General features: G+C 44.6%; 1 protein-coding gene across 1 annotated transcript in view; it reads right to left on the reverse strand.

Moving 5' to 3' along the window:
• The window catches only part of nek10 (NIMA-related kinase 10), a 460338-nt gene that overhangs the window by 276862 nt on the left and 163202 nt on the right, over nucleotides 1-20274 (reverse strand). Inside the window, exons 6-9 of the mRNA XM_072509340.1 lie at nucleotides 18897-18981; nucleotides 7465-7506; nucleotides 7293-7371; nucleotides 1651-1718 (exon numbers count right to left, since the gene is read on the reverse strand). Of these exons, the coding sequence (XP_072365441.1) occupies nucleotides 1651-1718; nucleotides 7293-7371; nucleotides 7465-7506; nucleotides 18897-18981 (274 nt within the window). The remainder of the gene's footprint in view (nucleotides 1-1650; nucleotides 1719-7292; nucleotides 7372-7464; nucleotides 7507-18896; nucleotides 18982-20274) is intronic.

The following is a 20274-nucleotide window of genomic DNA, read 5'->3' on the forward strand; positions in this document are numbered from 1 at the left end:
TGTGTTCTGGAACCTACCAGGGAACAGGTTATTTTGGACCTGGTAATGTGTAATGAGACAGGAATTATTAAATACCTCATAGTAAAGAATCTTCTAGCAAGAGTGATTATAAATGAAGGAATTTTACATTCAATGTGAGAGTGAGAAATGTGAGTCCATAATTAGTGTCTTCAACTTAAATAAAGGCAATTACAAAGGTGTGAAGATAGAATTGGCTAAAGTGGACTGGCGAAATAGGTTAAAAGGGAAGATGGTAGAGAAACCATCACAAACATTTTCAAGGTAAGTCATAAATCTGAACAAAGATATATCCCATTGAGGAAGAAAGACTCTGTCAGAAGGATGCATCATCCATGCTAACTAAGCTAGTTAAGAATAGTATTAAATGGATAGAAATGAGGTTACATTGCAGCGCAGATTAGTGGTGGGCCAGATGTTTGGTTGATTTTGAAAATCTTCTCAAAGATAACTAAAAAAAGAGGAAGAAATTAGACTATGAGAGCAAACTAGTAAGAAATATACAGTAAGAATTTTGACAAGTATATAAACAAGAAGAAAGTAACTTAAGTAAACTTTGTCCCCTTGGGGAGGAGACTGGTGAATTAATAATGGAAACAAGGAAATGGCAAATACTTTCAACAAGCTATTCCATCTGCTTTGCCTTTCCTCCTGTTCTTTTGAAATGTCAAATACACTTGAATATTCAGTTCCCAGCTTTGGTCACATTGCAACCATGTCTTTGTAATGCTCTGTGCCTGTGTTCACAGTAGAAGACACAAAAGAATCCCCAAAATAGTAAAAAAAATCAAGGAAAAACAGGGAGGGAGGAATTTGAAATAATCACGCAGTGAAGAAAAAGTACTAAGCAAACTAACAGCACTAAGAGCTGACGTGTTCCCTCAAGCTGATGGACCTGAATCTTATAATAGTGGGTTTCCTCCGGGTGCTCTGATTTCCTCCCACAGTCCAAAAGATGTGCAGGTTAGGAGGATTGGCCATGCTAAATTGCCCCTTAGTGTCCAAAAGGTTAGGTGGGGTTACAGGGATGGGCGGGGGATTGGTCTAGATAGGGTGTTCTTTTGGAGGGTTGATGCAGACTTGAAGAGCCAAATGGGCTCCTTCTGCACTTTAGGGATTCAATGAAATAAACAAAAATAATGACAAATTGCAATCATACATGAAAAACAAAAAAATTGGCATTGCCAATCAAAATACCGACGTTAAATTATATTTAGCTTACGTTGTAGTAATATAAGGTGATTCAAGGATCTCACTTAACTTAAGTTTAAATAGGACATGATTTTTATGTTGGTCAATAAAATGCTTGCATCGGTGATTTTGTTTAAATAAATTATTCTTTGGCAAGTCCTGATATATGTCTGCCTATACGCTGTTCACTGAATCTGTGCAACATATTTAATAAAAAAATTGAGTACGGAGATTCTGAAACATTGTAATATTTGAAGTTAAACAATTTAATTGATAGGTGAAAATTAACAATCACAATCTAGTTTTGAAATGCATCGATAAATAATAAACACATAACAGGAAACTACAGTTCGTTGTTATGTATCATTGCAAGTTATCCCGAATTCTGTTTAGGCCAGTAAGCCACTGAATAAAATTTCAGGTGCTGCGGATATCTCATACCTTGTGTGCTCCACATGCAATTATCCATTCTCTTTGTTCTACAACAGCTGCCAGCTTTTGAAAAATATCTGAAATGAAATTCAAATCAAATAGCATCTCAACAATGTCAACATTTCTGCACTAAAATTACTATGCAATACTGCAGTGCAAATTATTCTAACAACAAGCACAGTAATTTCAGTAAACACTAACTTCCATTTTAAATGTTCTATTTTTGTAGATATTTTCAGATTGCGAAAACTGCAAGAAAATTCCAGATGTACAACACTGGAGTTTATCAGTGAAACTCTCCTCCCTGTGACACCATGCCAAGATGCTTACCTCAGGATATACAAATGCACCAATATTACATTTTAAATATATTCATCACTGAGTTAGAAACAAATCAAAAGTCCATCTGTCACAAATTTGATTAAGTTCCATATTTTGTAATGGGGGACCACAATGACATGGTTGCTGCCATGACAGGACTGGTACTTCCATGAAACTTTCTTTAAATTGCTGGTGTTAACACTTTTCCTCTTCCTGCTGCCCTATCCAAATTTTATATAACTGAATCCAGTAAACTAACTAGTGTATTTTCGATTTATTGATAAGATACTTTTTTTTGTCTCCTGCACATAGATTGAATGAATTAACAGTTTGGTCATTCTATAAAAAGTTGCTGAAGTTTTGCTTGTAGAAATAAAATCGAATGACAGTCCGCCTACACACAGTGAGCAGGAGTTTCTGCTTCTTTTGACCAATAACATTTTGCCACAAGATTTGACTTTTTATATATCCACACACATTCTGGTTTACTTCTCATTTCCCCCAATAATTTTCGTATCTATACATATATATATAGTTCTAAACCCTAAGAAAATTATTGGGGGAAATAAGAAGTAAACCAGAATAATTTCCTTATAAGTCACAACAATCTCAAAATTATTTACTTCTGTAAGACCAACCCATAAGAATCCCACAGTCCTCTAGACAATTGTCCTCAGCTCCACTTATTCTCAGAGGTGAAGCTTTCATTTACCATTTATTGGCTGTGGATGCCTTGGCACCTTTTTCTGATTGCCTTCAAGCTAATCTGTTGGTTATTTTCTTTGCCACAAAACTCTATTGGGACCACTGTAGATTCTTCCACTACTTTCAAACTAGGCAATCTTCCAGCTTCTGTTCCCTCACAGAATTCTAATTGAAATTAGGCCTCACCCACATTCCACATGGTGAATGATAGAATTTGGGTTTTACTTTGTTTACAGTGCAGATCTATTGGTCATTTATTTTAGCTGTCATCTCTTCTTGTGCTGCAAACTGCATGAAGTCCAAACTCCAACTAACTCTCCCAGCAAACACCCAGATAACTTCCCTAAAATCCACCCAGCTCCATAACCTGCTCCTGGATGTCTTCAAACTGACCTTTAGATTAACTATCCCTCATTTATAATTTCTTTTTTGATTTGAAGTAAATAGCTTTTACAACCTTTCGGGATTCACTGAATGTTTTAAGCTTAATTTAGCTTTCCATCTCAAGGCAAAAACATTTTTCTGGAATTCTCTTCTTAGCAAGGATTGCAGACATTACATGCCCAGTTCTTTAGCTAAGTAAATCCACCTGCTGTTTTCTACACCTATAATTACTTATATCAATAGGCCAAACGTGCTAAACCAACATACATTTGAACTGTTTGTGCTGCATGCCAGGGTTTTGTCTGAGCAGTTGCTTACAAATTGATGCAGACTGGGCTCCTTTCCTTTCAAAGGTATTCTTTGTACTTACATTTTACACATATTTATATTTGCATTCACTTTCTGTTTCTGATCAGATGGACCAACACTATCCTACTATGGGCTGAGCAAACATTTTATTGGTGACCTCGCTATACAGTAGCTCCTGGGAATTTCACTCCAGTGACTCAGACAAGGAGTTTCAAAATATTAAAGTGAGTCTTGAATTTAAAGATTTAAACTCTGGAAAGCAAAAGTGGAGTTCTTGAAGGATGGGTGTGGGATTGGGTCAGGCCTGCTGGTCTTAGCAGCAGATTGTCGGCAGTAACAGAGGTGGGCAAGTGCCAAAGTTGTTTAAGACACTGTTAAGCCATCTAACTCTTACTCTGCACGCGCCCCTTAGCCGCCCACTCACCCTCATGCCTGCTTAATGCCAACTTAATCAACCCACCCCCAGTCACATTATACCTCCACACCACTCACCCAGTATCCACGATGGGCAGAAAATAAACTTCTATCTCATACAATGCTCACTCATACACACTTGATAGTGAAAAAACTCCTATTCAAGAACTTCATTCAAAGCTTTTAATTCCCCACAAATGGTCAATCTCTTCCAATAACAAATAAACTTCTATTTATACCACACATCTAATACAGCTAATGTGTTAATAGCTTCTTTAAAATGTCAAACAAATTGTGAACTCTGAAACGCTTGCCAAGATTTTGAAATTTAGCCAAGCATTCATAATACATTATTTCCCTTTTGTAAATCCATGCTAACTTTGTCCAATTATACTACTGCTTTCTGTAATGTGTTCTTTCCATCAGCCAATTGGTTCACATCTTGCCAATTTAGTTTGATTTTGTTCAACCACGCTCTTCCGAAAAGTTCCTTTTACGACATGTTGTGGCAATTTTCAGATTGACCATTCATTTCAACTTGCAGCAAGATGTAACCCTACACTGGAACCACCTCTTCTGTATAAATTCCCAAGATTATATCAGCAGCTGGTGTGTTCTTGAGCTTTTGTTGATATAATTTTTCAGGTACAAAGGGCGCAATTCTCCCATCGGGAGTCTAAGTGCCGATGCCGGAGTGAAAACCGGAGTGTTTCACTCCGGCGTTGGAGGCCGCTCCCAGCCCCCTATTCTCCCGCCCCCGGGGGGCTAGGAGCGGTGTCTCGACATTTACGCGCGCCAGGCCTTGGCGCTGCGTAAAAGCGGCGGCGCGTAAATGATGTCACCCGCGCATGCGCGGTTGCCGGCCTCCCTGAGGCCGCCCCGCAAGAAGATGTCGGATGGATCTTGCGGGGCGGCGGAAGAAAGGAGGTCCTCCTTCAGAGAGGCCGGCCCGCCAATCGGTGGGCACCGATTGCGGGCCAGGCCCCATTTATGGCCCCCCCCCCCCGGTGCAGGAACCCCGCTCCCCCCTCACAGACCGCCCCTCCAGCATTCCCACGCTGTTCCCGCTGGCAGCGACCAGGTGTGGACGGCGCCGGCAGGAACCTGTCTTATTGGGCAGGCCGCTCAGCCCATCCAGGCCGGAGAATCGCCGCTCACCCGTTGCAAATGGCGAGCGGCGATTCTCCCAGTGGCCAGACGTGAGTCTCGCCGCGCCGGTTTGGGGGGGGGGGGAAGAATCGCGTGCGGGTGTCGGGGCGGCGTGGCGGGACACGCTTGCATCTTGAGATCTTTTCTTTTCTCAGTATTCATCTTGTCTATTTTGGTGCCAGCTGCAATTTGGGAAGCTTCTGTTGCTACCAATTCCATACACACTGCTACTTCAACAGCAAGGTTGTGTGTTCGAGATTTCTGTCTACAATTGTCTCGGGATTATCTCTTTTCTCAATCCTCACACACATCATCTGTCTTGCAGCATGTCGTCATGGGTCGATCAAACTCTCAATTCTTGGCTAGTCTTCTTAGTACAGCTACAAATTGTGGAATATTTTCACCATCTTCTTAACTACGTCGACAAAATCTGAATCTCTCTGCTATGATTGATAGTTTGGACAAAATGTGTTCTTCAAATGTCCTTGTTAATTCCTAGTAAGTTATTGTACCAGGATTTGCAGGATGGACAAGACTTTGTAATAGGTTGAAAGATTCCCATCCTTATTGCATTCAAGAAAGTTGCTATTTTAATTTTTTCCTGTATCCTGTTTGCAGCAAGATAGTACTCTTCATAGGAACTCCATGATTCCGTATTCTCACCTAATGATTCCATAGCTTACATTTTCCTGGCATTGCAATAGCCTGTTCTTAAATTGTAGTGCTTACTTATCTTTTCCTCCCCTCTAATTCTCTTCCAATTTAATTTGTACTTTTCTTTTGTTTCTTTTTTTTTTGTTTGACCGTGGCTTTAAGAATTTTTTTTTGCAAACACTAATCTGTTTGAAAACAGAAGATTTCAGCTGTAATTCAGCTAACCTTGGTTACTATCGTTGTATTTTTCATTTTTGTGCAGTTACTTCTGTTATGGGCGAGGTGCTTTCAGAACCTCAAAATGTATCATGGAGTTCAACCAATCTCACCCTTTAATGGATTTGTTGCTTTTCCGAGCACACGGCTTTTTCCCTAGGTGTGGGATTACAATTATGGACACGTGGGTTTTTAAACACAAAACACTGTTTATTCTATGAACTCAACTTCACATCTTAAATAAACATTGGATCTCTTAACACCCCTTACTTCAAAGATAACTCAGAAAATATTGCAACAGTAAATACTTCCTTAAAATGTTCCTTCAAACTTCCAAGAAACTTAACACCTTTAAACAGTATCACATCAGATTAAAGGATATATATAGTTTCTGTAGAATGGCAGAGATATATTAGCTTGGTTGATTTCAGCTCCAGCACCTTGCTTTTCTTCATGCAGCTCTCTGGAAACCCACAGACACACCCAAACTGCTTTCTGAAACCTGGCTTTCTACTTTTTAATCAGCTCACAGCAAAACAGCCAGGCACTTTAAACTGCTCTCAGCAAAACCAGCCAGGTTCTTTTTTTTTAGCTGCTCTCTGCAAAACCAGCCAGGTTCTTTTTAAAACTGAAACTAAAAACCTGCAAAACACCAACTGCAAAATGGCTGAACTGAGCTGAGCCCCACCCACTCTCTGACATCACTGTTTTCTTAAAGGTACATTGCTTAAACATCCATGTCTTAAAAGTACTCTCACATGACACTTCCCAAAAGCAGGTCTCTCTATCTCTCTTTCCAAGTTCGAGGATCTGACGCTGCAGCCCGCCTCACGCGAAGGCATGCAGCTGGAAAGGCTCCCCTGCTTTGATAAATAACTCTTTTTTAAATTTTTTTATACAGCCTACCCCTCATTTCCTGGCTTTCTCTACTTGTTTCCAGGAGGTTTTTTTATTAGCCCACCGATTGTGCCAACCTGCACAACCAACTGATGCTCTGGCTGAAAACTGGTTTTCCCAAGTGCTCCCGAGTTGCAACCACATAGAAAAAAATTAAAGGAACGGTCCTGAGTGCTTCCTATCATTTCTAAATTAATATGCACTCCTAGCAAGGCTAAACCCCCCATTTCCAACAGCCAGTTTTATTGCACATTGGATAGTGGAGCGGTTCCCCAAAATTGATCTTCGACTTGAGGTCCAGGTCTGAGGTTTTTCTTTTACTATTACTGGAATAACATCCTCGTCACCAGACTTGTGTTTAATGTTCTATTTTAAGTGGTTTTGCTTTTCCTCACAGTATCGACAAAGGATAATCAGGTTGCCATACCGTAGGTTACTTGACCAGTTGTCATTTGCAGAGATGTTGCTTGCTCACAGTCCAAGACGAAAGGGAGGGAAATCTCCCAAGTGTGTCTGATGACGTCACCATGTAATCATGTGACACAGTATACAGAAGGGCACTGGTTGCAATACATGATAGTAGTTAAATGAATTGAACTTACATGTTACAGTGACCAATCTGTCAACAACAAACTGTTGTCCTCCATAACCAAGATAGCCATGTGCCACTGTTTCCATATACTACACAGAAAGAAGATACAATGGTATTAAACATTTGAAAAATTGTAAATTAAATATATTTAAAGTGAAATGTTATTAAACATGAGGATGTACCTGTGCCAAGCTCTCAACACCTCCAAGTTCATTGAAAACTTTCTGAAATATAAATGAGCACCAACACATGAATATTCACTCGGTCATTTTAAGAGACAAAGCTCAATGGATTAAGTGAGACAAATCCCAGTCACATCTAAGTTTACAGTATATTTACAAAACGTGATGGTTGACATTAAAAATTGTAGAAGTGTGATTGAGGATCAATAAATCAGGTGCCAGCTGATTGGTGCTCCAATCCCCAAGTAAGGGTAAGGTTCCTTTAAAGTCTACTCCCTTAAAGATAATTGCACCTGGAGTGGGAGGAGATTCCCCAACTATGTGAACATAAAAGGGGAGGTTCAGGTGAAATAAATTTGAAAGAGGACTTGGATCTGAAGAGTTAAAGAATGGATTGTGTGACCTTGACTAATGGTTACAACTTGGCCAGAATATCCAAATGTCCTTCAACACAGAGAATAATAAGGATATGTGTAATGGGATCAAAAATGCCACAAGTGCATCAGCAAAGAAAACAGTTCTGGTGAAAACAAATTCTGGGGAGGTCATCACTGAGTGCAACAAATAGATTAGGTGCAACACTATCTTGAGTTGTACTCCAGGGGAAAAACCATCATCAAGGAAATTTGAGACACCAAAGATAGCTTGCCTGATATAGAATAGATAGATCCCAAAATCACAGTGGAGTAGCTTAGCAAAGCTATGACTCACTTGCCTTTGGCAATGTTTCAGGCCATGATGCTGCATCCCCTGAACTCATCAAGCACAGGGAATGGACATTCCTGCAGAATCTGCACAAACTTCTCTACCTCTACTGGAGGGAAGACACAGTGCCTCAGCACATGTATGATACCAAGATTGAGACCTTTTTTAAGAACAAGGACAACTGCAGTGATTACAACAACGATGGAGGCATTGCTCCACTGAGCAAAAGAAAATTACTTGCTCATATTGCCCTTGTAAGACTACAGACCATGGCTGAACGTATCTATCCTGATCCCAATATGGCTTCAGAACTGGAAGATTTACAATTGAAATGATCTGCTCAGTCCAGCAGCTGCAAGACAAATGCCATGAACAAAGGAGACCACTATATATTGCCTTCACTAACCTCATCAAGGCATTTGGCCATGTGAGCAGAGGCGGGCTATTTACTGAAGAAAATTGGCTGCCCTTGTGATCTCCACCTTCCATAATAACATGCTGGGTAAGGTCAGCTATGATGGGGCAACATCGGAATCCTTTGAGATCTGCATTAGCTTCAAACATGGTTGCATTCTGGCACCAACACTCTACAGCATGTACTTCTCTTTGCTGCTGTATTATGCCTTCAGGCAATTCACTGAGGTGTCTACTTACATACCAGACCTGACAGAAGGTTGTTCAGCTTTGCCCATCTGTAAACCAGACAAAAGTATGCCAAGTGCTTATCAGCGAGATGCCGTATACTAGTAATGCCTCACGACCATTCCATACAGAGGAACACCTTCAGCAGCAAATGGATAAGACTGTCTCATGTCTTTAAATAGCTTGAGCTAACCATCAGGAAGGTGAATGCCCTGGTCCAGGGCATTGCCAGACCACCAATCAGCATTGATAATGTGATGTCGGAAGTCATTGATAGCTTCACATATCTAATCTTTACCATCACCAGCAATCCATTACGATGCTGAAATCAACACACACTTTGCAAAAGTTATGTCCAAGCTGAGTAAGAGACTCTAGAACAACAGCAACCCGATGGTGAAGACCAAACTGAGAGTCTGTCAGGCCTGCATCCTCAGTACCTTCCTCTACAGTAGTGAGAGATGTACATTTGCTAGGCAGAAGTAATGGTTGCGCAGATTCTACATTCACTGTTTCACATGGACCCTCGGAATCTCTTAACGAAACAAGTTAACAAACTGTTGGTCCAGCAAACCACTAATACCCTTATTGCTAAACCAATGACATCAGTGCTGACTTGGCCTGTACATCAGATGGATGCTGGCTCTATACCCAAAGACCCTCGGTACAGTGAACAAGCCTTGAGTCACAACCTGTTGGATCTAAACTGAGCAATGTCAGATTGATCGACACAGGCTTGTTTTTTCTATTATTTGCATTTTAACTTGTCATGCCTAGTACTAACTGGGCAGTAATGTGGTCAATAACATTACTGCCCCATCCCCACTACTGTGACCAGTGACATTTTGAAATGGTTTTTGGACAGAAGTGTTGCCGAGTCACACGAGTATGTACCGCGTACCTGATGGGTGGTGTTCTCACGTATAATGGTGGTTTCCATGTCGATGATCTGGCATATCTTGCAGAGATTGCCATGGCAGGGTTGTGTGGTGTCGTGGTCACTGTTCTGAAGGCTGGGTAGTTTGCTGCAAACAATGGTTTGTTTGAGGTTGCGCGGTTGTTTGAAGGCAAGTAGTGGGGGTGTGGGGATGACCTTGGCAAGATGTTCATCTTCATCGGTGACGTGTTGAAGGCTGTGAAGAAGATGTCGTAGTTTCTCCGCTCCGGGAAAGTACTGGACAACGAAGGGTATTCTGTCGGTTGTGTCCCATGTTTGTCTTCTGAGGAGGTCGGTGCGTTTTTTTGTTGTGGCACGTTGGAACTGTCGATCGATGAGACGAGCGCCATATCCTGTTCGTACGAGGGAATCTTTCAACGTCTGTAGATGTCTGTTACGCTCCTCCTCGTCTGAGCAGATCCTGTGTATATGGAGAGCTTGTCCATAGGGGATGGCTTCTTTAATGTGTTTAGGGTGGAAACTGGAGAAGTGGAGCATCGTGAGGTTATCCGTGGGTTTGCGGTAAAGCGAAGTGCTGAGGTGACCGTCCTTGATGGAGACGAGTGTGTCCAAGAATGCAACTGATTTTGGAGAGTAGTCCATGGTGAGTCTGATGGTTGGATGGAACTTATTGATGTCATCGTGTAGTCGTTTCAGTGATTCTTCGCCGTGGGTCCAAAGGAAAAAAATGTCATTGATGTATCTGGTGTATAACGTCGGTTGAAGGTCCTGTTACGGATTGTAGTGTCAGAGACCCAATAAAGGTAAATAGGAAAATATATTTGCGCGGCTTGGAAGAGCATGATCATGGAAATTGATACTGGCAAATCTTAATCCAGGAAGAAACACAGGAGAGGCCATGAGATCTCCTGCAATTCATTGGCTAAATGTAAACAAGGCTGGGGCCTGCAGAATTCTGGACACCGCGTCACTGTCCATTCCATACAGCGGATGATATTTTTTCCAGTTTTTAAATATTCTTTTCATGGGATGTGAGTATCAACTGACAACGCCAGCATTTGTAGCCCATCCTTAATACCCCTTACGAAGGTGGTGCTGAATCACCTTCTTGAACCACAACAGTCCATCCTGTAGCAATTTGATATATGAATGACTTGCGAAGCCATTTCAGAGGGCAGTTAAAAGTCAACCACATTGTTATGGGTCTGGAGTCACATGTAGGACAAATCAGGTAAGGATTTCCTTCCTTAAAGGCATTAGTGAACCAGATGGGTTCACAGAACTCGATTTTTTTTTCAGTTTTACTTACTAATCAAATTTACATTCTACCAGTTGTTATGATAAAATTTGAACCTTTGTCCCCAGAGAATTAGCCTGGGCCTCTAGATTACTAGTCCAGTGACATTACCGCTATGCCATCATCTCCCCCACCAATTTGTATGCCCATCAAACGGATAAGTCAACAACAATCCCGTGGGTGGCTTGAAGCTGATGGTCGGTTTCTTTTATCTTGGCTGTATAACATGATCTCAAGTAGCATCACACTCTTCAATTCTATTTTTTCTCTAAATTTATGTATGCCAAGTGCAATGGTAATTGATTAACAGCCTGTGTTAAATTATCTGCTCACAATGTTTCTGCAAATCAAATATGCTCACCAGAGCGGATCAGTTTGTTGTTTTGGCTAATAAATTGTAGAAAGATGCTAGTATTATGAAGAGATGATGTGAAAGACGTCTCAATCTTTATGTTGACCTCCCAATGGTTAGGCTCTATGGTGCCACGCCTTGTTCACATACATCTTCACCCCCTCAAAGAGCCGGCTCATTCTCACCCTTGTAAGGTGTGCTCTATACACCACCTTCAGCTGTATCAGCCCTAACCTCACACACGAGGTGGAGGCGTTGTCTTCCTTTCATTATGGTTATTGGTAAATATTGCATTACAAGAGATTAAGAAACTAATACAAACATGATGTAAACTGCGAATGTACATTTTTTTAAGCTTCAGTTTTGACATAATTTGGCCTAAAAATTCCTCAACTCATGGACAACAGTATGACATGGTGGGAATGCTGCTAGACACCTCAGGAAGCAATTGACTCTGCCTAAATCCTTGGGATTAGGTCACTTAAACTCAAGGAAGGCAGAAATACTCTGAACTACAACCTGACACTGGTAAATGATACACAACTCCTGCCTGAACAGAGGAAATTAAAAAACCAAGGCCGGAATTCTCCAGTCATTGCAATTCACTTTTCCCGCCAGCAATGCACCCATACCCGCGGGGTTCCCGGTGGCATTGGGTGGCTACAATGGGAAATCCCATTGACAAGCGGCGGGAAGATAGAATCTCACCACCAGTGAACCGCATGCCCCCCAAGAAACACGTGGCTGCGGAACTGGAGAATCCTGATCCACATCTTTAGATACTTGCCCTCCTTCTGGCTAGTTTTGCAATATGTGGGGACCTTCTCTAGATGATCCTTGCCGACACTAATAGACATAGTTCTGCTGAATGGAATAGTGGAAAATAGGGTGCAATTTTCAGAGCAGCTCAGAAATACAGCCAGGCTTACTTCCAAAATTGGTCCTTAATGTAATGAGACATGTTTAGGTGCCACTCTCACTCTGAACACTATCATGGATAGAATGCGATAGACTTCCGGTGGTGGCCATGGAGTGAGTGGTTGCATACAGGGCAGCTCCGGCTCAAAGGTGTTGGTTTGAGCTCGCTTTACCCGAAAGTGGGGGGATTTTGTACGGAAAGTGTAGCTGAAGGTGTGGAGGAGAAGTTTCCCCCGAGACTGGCATGTCTGCTGGTTATCAGACCTGGCAGAAGAAGGTTAAAGACCTGGCCAAGGAACTGGAAGAGACCTGTGGCACAGTAGCAATTTGGAATTTGGTGGAGGGGGAAGAATTGACACAGATGGAGCAATTGATGGTGTTTATTAGAGAGGAGTTCTGCCAGCAGCAAAGGAGATGCATGAAGATCGGTCAAAGGCCATTGAGGGAGCGGCAGCTCCTCTGAAAGGATCGATGAAGAGAGTTGAGAAGTGCCTGGAGATACAGGGTTCGCAGATCAGGGAGATGGAGAAGGTGATGTCCGATCACACCGATTGGGTGATGGCGTTGAAGGCGGTGGTGGGAACCTGGGGGATCTTTGCAAGTCGCTAAGGGCAATGGTAGAGGAGCAGAACAGATCCAGAGGGCAGAACCTGCACATCGTTGACTTGCCAGAGGGTGTAGAAGGCACAACGATCATAAGATATGTCTCAAGGATGTTGGTGTGGCTGGTGGCAGAAGGGTGCTGGACAAGGCCCTGGAGGTGGATAGGGTGCACAGATCCCCAAGGCAGAAGCCAAGAGCGGGGGAGCTACCATGGGCGGTGATTATGAGGTTCCATAGGTTTGTGGAGAAGGAGAAGATCCTGTGCTGGGTCAGGGAGAAACGGAATTGCAATGGGAGGGGAACAGGGTCCGAATCTTGGAAATTGGAGCGGAGCTGGCGAAGAGGAGCGCTGGGTTCCAAAGGGCCAAAGCGGTTCTATACCAAAGGCAGTTCCAGGTTGGGGTACTGTACCCGGTTAAACTGTGGGTGACATTTGAAGGCTGGGAGTACTATTTTGAAACCGCAGAGGAGGCAAATGACTTCATCAAGGACCATAAACTGGGGGAAAACGGAATGCTGATGGGAGACGGAGCAGCTAGAACAACAGAGATCGGAAGATGAGGGTATTGTGGGGGCTGGAGGGTGTCGGGGGGGGAGGGGTTCCCGGGTGGGGTGATTTTGCTGTTGTGATTGTTTGCTAAGGGGCAACAAGTTTATAAGGGGGCAATGCACCCCCCTCACCCCCGGCCATTTGTAGTGTTTTTCTTTTTGGAGGGGGTGAATTTGTTTGTTTGAGGGAGAGTGGGGTCCACTGGATGGGGTTTGCACAGACCAAGGAGGGAAGGGTGGGGGGAGGGTTAGATGGGAGGAGCCTTCAGGTAGAAGCTTCTGGTGAACGGAAGTGAGGTGGTGGAGATGGCAGCGGGGGGGGTGCAATGTGTCAGCGTTGGAGAATGAGTGGGGTCATGGGTGGAGAGGGGGATCATCTTGGATGGACCCAGTTCAGGACAAAATTAAAGGAGGCAGAATTGGAATGGGGGGATGGTGGGCAGTAGAGGGGAATGGAAGGGGGTGGGCAGTAGAGGGGAACGCAAGCCTTCGGTAAGGTTCGTAACATGGAATGTACGGGAACTGAATAGGCCGGTGAAAAGGTTTCGGGTTTCACGCACTTGAGGAGCTTGAAGGCAGGGGTCATCTTTCTGCAGGAGACACATCTCCAGGTGAAGGATCAGGTTAGTTTGAGAAAGGGATGAGTAGGTCAGGTTTGAGTTAACGTCGCAGGGGGTAGCCATCCTGCTGAGCAAAACGACAGGGTTTGTAGGTGTCAACGAAGTGCGGGACCAGGGCGAGAGGTAGGGACGCCAGTGGTGTTAAGTGAATGTTTATGCAATGAATTGGAATGGCCTGGGGTCTGTGAAGGGGTTGCTGAGAACGATTCCTGGACACGCATCAGTTGATTATGGGGTTGATTTTAATTGTGTGCTGGAACCGAGGGTGAACAGGTCAAGCCCCAAGTCAATGGGAAGGTTGAAGATGGCGAAGGAGCTGGGAGGGTTCATGGAAAGGATGAGAATGGTGGATCCGTGGAAGTTTAGGAATCCGGGGGAGAGGGAGTACTCCTTCTTCACGCACATGTACAAGGTATACTCCAGAATTGACTATTTTGTCGAGAGCTGAGCGCTGTTGGTGGGGTCCGAGTATGTGGGAATTGTGATCTCAGCCCATGCGCCGCACTGGCTGGAGATCAGGCTTAGTTCGAGGCAGGAGCAGAGGCTGGGATGGTGGTTAGATGTGGGGCTTTTGGCGGACAAGGGGTTCTGTGAGAAGATATGGTCGGTGATCAGAGACTATGTGGAGTGAATCAGAATGGGGAGGTATCAGTGGCCACATTTGGGAGGCGTTGAAGGCGATGGTTCGGGAGTAGATTATCTCATTGAAGGCACACAGAGATAGGAGGGTGGAGTATGGACGGTTGCTGGTTGAGAAAGTAGTGGTGGACAGGAAATATTTGAGTGCCCCCACCAAGGAGGGATTGGCGGAGAGCAAGAAGTTACAGGGGTAGTTCGATAGATTGATGATGGAGAAGGCAGTGGGGCAGCCAAAGAGGGCAAGGGGGGAGCAGTATGAATATGGAGAAAAGGCAAGCGTATGCTAGCGCATCAGCTAAGGAGGCAAATCACGTCCATGGAAATTCTGAGGGTACATACAGGGAGAGGGAGATAGCTTCGGAGCTGGGGAAGATTAACAAGGCGTTCAGGGGGTATTGAGAGAGATTTTATAGGGCCAATCCAGGTGGGGATGAGGAAGGAGATATGGGGCGGATTTTGGATGAGCTGGAATTCCCAAGACGAGATGAGTTCACGGAGCTTCTGGTTGGACAGGGGAACAAGTCAGGAGTGTCCGCTGTTCCGCTGCTGTTACCCTTGGCGATGGCCCTTAGGAAGTCAGTAGAGTGGCAGGGGATTGTGAGGGGGAGTAGGGAACACCGTGTGTCACTGCACGGAGACGACCTGCTGCTGTTCGTGTCGGATCCATTGGAGAGTATGGGGAGAATTAGGGAATTATTAGAGGAGTTCAGGGCCTTCTCGGGCTATAAGCTGAATGTTGGAAAGAGTGAGGTGTTTCTGGTGAATGTGGCAAGTTGGGGAGCCAATCTTGGGGTGTTGCCATTTAGTGTTGCCAGGGCTGACGGGGGAGTAGGCGAGGATATACAAATGAAACCTGACAAAATTGGTGGAGGAGGTTAGGGAGGACTCTGGGAGATGGGATACGTTACACCTGGCATTGGCGGGACGAGTCCAGGTGGTAAAAATGAACGTTCTGCCAAGGTTCCGGTTTGTATTCCAGACCCTCACAATCTTCATTCCGCAGGCCTTTTTCTGGAAACTGGATCTAGCGATTTCGGAGTTTATATGGGTGGGAAAAGTACCTAGGGTGAAGAGGGCCCTGCTACAGAGGCGGAAAGAGGGGTTGTGTTACCAAATCTGTTGCATTATTATTGGACGGCAAATGTAGAGAAGGCGAGGCAGTGGTGGAGAAGAAGAGGGGTTAGAGTGGGTTAGGATGGAGGAGGAGCCCTGTTGGGGGTCCAGCCTGAGGGCCATGGTGACAGCGGTGCTTCAACTGGCACTGAGGAGGTACATGGTGAGTCCGGTGTACAGTCCACGATTAGGGTGTGGAACCAGTTGAGGAGACACTTTAGGATGGAGTGGATGTCGGTGCTAACGCCGCTGTGTGGGAACCATGGGTTTAGGCAAGGGGAGATGGATGGCATGTATAGGAGGTGGAGAGAGGTGGGGCTGGTGAAGGCGAGGGATTTATATCTGGATGAGAGGCTTGCAAGTCTGGAAGAGCTGCGGGAGAGGGTGGAGCTGCCGAAGGGAAGAAAGTTCTGGTATATGCAAGTGAGGGACTTTGCACGGAAGGAATGGAGAGGGCTTCTGAAGCTGCCGGAATATACCCTGTTGGAGCGATTGCTACTCCCGGATGTGGAAGGGGGGCGGTAGGATTGGGGATATATACAGGTGACTGGGGGAACAAGAGAAGCGCAGGTGATGAGGATTAAGGAGAAATGGGAGGAGGATGGAGAGTGTGGAGTGAGGCAATGCGCAGGGTGAATTCGACTTTGTATGCGAGGATGTGTTTGAATCAGTTTAAGGTGGTGCATGGGGTGCAAATGACTCGGGCAAGGATGAGTGGGTTCTTCCAGGGGGTGGCAGACAAGCGTGGGTGAGGACCAGCAAATCATCCGCTTATGTTCTGGGCCTGTAAGAAGTTGGAGAGATACTGTGAGGGGGTGTTTGGGACGTTATCGAAGATTGTGGGGATAGAGGCCAGGCCGGATCCATGGGGGCGATTTTTTGGGTAGAGGAAATGCCGAAGCTGATGGAGGGGAGGAAAGCCAACGTTGTGCCTCTCTTGATGTCCAGTGAAGGATTCTGTTGGAATGGCGGTCGACAATGCCATTGAGGGTGGCGGCCTGGCTGGGGGACCTATTCGACTTTCTCTGGCTAGAAAGGATTCAAAAAGATTTGAATTGAGGGGATCAACGGAGGGCTTTGGAACACGGTGGAGACTGTGTTCATGACCATGTTTAAGGAATTGTTCGTCCCAGTTGGGGTGGGGGTGACTAGGGGAAAATATTTGCACAAACTGTGAAGTGTGGAAAATATTTTTTGATTCATTTATGTTTTTGTATCTTTGAATATATTTGGAATAAAATACATTTTTAAAACATGGTTAGAATGTGATGAGGTGAGCAAAAACCCAATGGACTTCACTCCACCCAAAATTGCAATTCAAAGTTAGCAGGCATTCACCAAAATGAACTTTTTGGTGTGATTGCACACTAACTGCTCCAACAATGGGGAAACAGTTTTGATAGCGGCATCTTTCCATTGATGTGCTGGGAATGTAGAGCTACATACATGCAATTGATGGTGCATGAAGTCCACTGTTCTGCTAAATGAATGTGCCCTCTCATCCCGATGTCTTATTCTAAGGGTAAAGGTAATTAAGTATCCTTTCTTTTCTTACAGTGCGTCTGTGATCTCCCCGTATCATTGTGCAGCAAACTGAAAGTTTTCTCACATCTAGAAGGATGCACAGGCATGGAATGTTAGGGTGATGGGAACCCCCACAGTCATTGAAAGGAGCATCTTCACAATGATATGAAGCTCCAGGTTGGTGAAAACCTCTTTTGTGAAGTGTAGCATCCTGACTCATTGCGAAGAAGGAATGATGCTTCTGAACACTTTACAACTGCGGCCTATTATGGGGAGCCCCCATTCTATTCCCTTTGGGAGCTTATCCTCTCTGCCTCCACCTTTCCATATATTACTCATATTGCAGGCCAAGTGAGACTACAGCAATTTCCCCCATAACTATGTAAGACATCAATCTTCCTTTCCTTTCTGTGGTCAACAAAAACTCCAAATTGCTCCAGCAACTCACTACAAATTTTGCCTTAACAAAGAATCATTGAATTTACAGTGCAGAAGGAGGCCATTCGGCCCCTCGAGTCTGCACCGGCTCTTCGAAAGAGCACCCTACCCAAGCCCACACCTCCACCCTATCCCCATAACCCAGTAACCCCACCCAACACTAAGGGCAATTTCTGGACACTAAGGGCAATTTAGCAGGCCAATCCATTTAATCTGCACATCTTTGGACTGTGGGAGGAAATCGGAGCACCCGGAGGAAACCCACGCAGACACGGGGAGAACGTGCAGACTCCGCACAGACAGTGACCCAAGCTGGGAATCGAACCTGGGACCCTGGAGCTGTGAAGCAATTGTGCTAACCACTATGCTACCGTGCTGCCCAAAGGGTAAGTTAAAAGTTCTTTGTTTCTTAACTGTTGGGTGTTCCTTTCAACAGCCCCAGAGCAGGGCTCATCTTGTTTCAGAAAACTTGCTGTTTCAGGAGTGGTTAATGAAGATACTGCTGGCACATGCACTGAACAAATTTATTATCCTGGTGTTGCATCGGGCCCATCAGGATAGCATCCATTCACAGTCTTCGAGTTTACCCTAGTGTACCCTCACCATTCCACTTCAGTGGTGCCATGCAGAAAGTGGTGAGCGGCGTATTGTGTGCAAGGAAACCGCAGGTAGGATTTAGCGGCATTATGCTACTGAATTTCACACCCAATCAAGCTCATTAGTCGAGGTTTTTCTGAGTCTGTTCCTAGCAACACTGCTTCATAAGAGAATTGGCTCTATTTTCCTTTTGTTAATTTAGGTGGGTTTATTTTCACAGGTTTACTTTGACCCACTCGTTTTTATTCAGGAAGAATAAAAATAAGTGAAATTAAAGCAACCAGGCCAAATCCTTACCAAACAAAAAAAGCTTTTGATGGCATACCAAACCACCTTCCAGTTAGTGAAAACATCAGCAGCAGAGGGCAGTAATTAGCACACTCAAAGGACTGAGAAGAAGTGATAACAAATAATGCAATTGACTTCACAATATTAATGCAACATTACAATATTGGTAAGAAGTCTTCATATATTTTACATAAATCTACAAAGCAGACACATTGAGTGAATTAAAGGTACATTGTTTATTGAACAAACCTGATAAAATGGATCCCTCATTATTAATCTCAGGCAGATTAACACCCGGAGAAAATTAGCAGGTGGGACTCTAACTACCCACTCTCTGTAACAGAAAAGATAGCACAACAAGTTACAAATTCATCTGAAGCTGTTGTTAAAAAGCTGTTTTCTTTGTAAATTATTTATCAGGGCCTAACAGACCTCTGACTATCTGCCAATCAATATCAAGCTCGCTTTCTCGACTCCGGACTGCACAGTTTATGAAACTCCAAAGCACATTTTATACAACCTATAATAATAATTCATACTTGCCTTGTCAATCTATAATGAATACAGTTATTAACCTGAAACAATACTCAGTTTTTGTCTATTCGGACTGTTTTGATTGATCAGTTTAAGGGGTGCAACTGTTGGTTGTTATATTTGGGGATGGTGCCTGGGAGATGCAGAGGTCTGTGGAGCACTAGAGTATGTGCAGCCACCAACCAACTGGTGATAGTAGCAGGATTGGTGGAGAACAAGAAACAAAGTGGAATATAAGGGGAGTCCTATCTGTAAAGATTGTTTCTGTGAGGGTGTGGGGTAATACGGTACACCATGAATGCCGAGGAGCTATTGGAGGACAGATGCTGGGTCCTGATTGGATCTGCCGCCTACTGGGCTCCACCCAGATAGGCGGGGTATAAGAACCCGGTTTGCTCCCAGCAGCTGCATTCTGTGACTGAGCTGCTGGGGAACAAGTCTGCTCAATAAAGCCTCGATTGAAGTTCTCTACGTCTCGCCTCGTGTATGATCGATGGTGCTACAATTTAGTGAGCAGACTTAAAAAGGAATAGGGAGCTTCAGATCGCCCCAGAGTGCCTGCGAATCGGCCCCCAAGCAGCTAACGCAACGTCGGCGTTTAAGCACTGGCTGGCGTGCTTTGAGGGATACCTCCGAACGGCCCCCGGCAGACCAACAGAAGACCAAAAGGTGCAGGTCATGCATTCCAGGGTGAGTCCCGAAATCTACACACTCATCGAGGACGCGGAAGAATTCCCAGCGGCGATCAACTTGCTGAAAGAGACCTACATTAGGCCCGTCAACCAGGTCTATGCACGCTACCAGCTCACGATGAGATGACAAATTCCCGGGGAAATCGCTAGACAAATTCTACAATGCTCTAACGATCCTGGGAAGAAACTGCAACTGCCCAGCGGTAACGGCGAATGAACATACGGAGCTCCTGATCAGTGACGCTTACGTAGCAGGTTTGGCGCGCAAGTCGGGCCCGTTGGTCGAGAGGGTCCACCTGCTGCACGCTAACCCCCAGTACGCCTACGTGGCGTTCCCTGACGGCCGGCAAGATACGGTCTCCCTACGGGACCTGGCGCCCGCCGGAACCCCACGCGCACCC

The sequence above is a fragment of the Scyliorhinus torazame genome, chromosome 6, assembly GCF_047496885.1.
Source record: "Scyliorhinus torazame isolate Kashiwa2021f chromosome 6, sScyTor2.1, whole genome shotgun sequence".
NCBI classification, from domain to species: domain Eukaryota; kingdom Metazoa; phylum Chordata; class Chondrichthyes; order Carcharhiniformes; family Scyliorhinidae; genus Scyliorhinus; species Scyliorhinus torazame.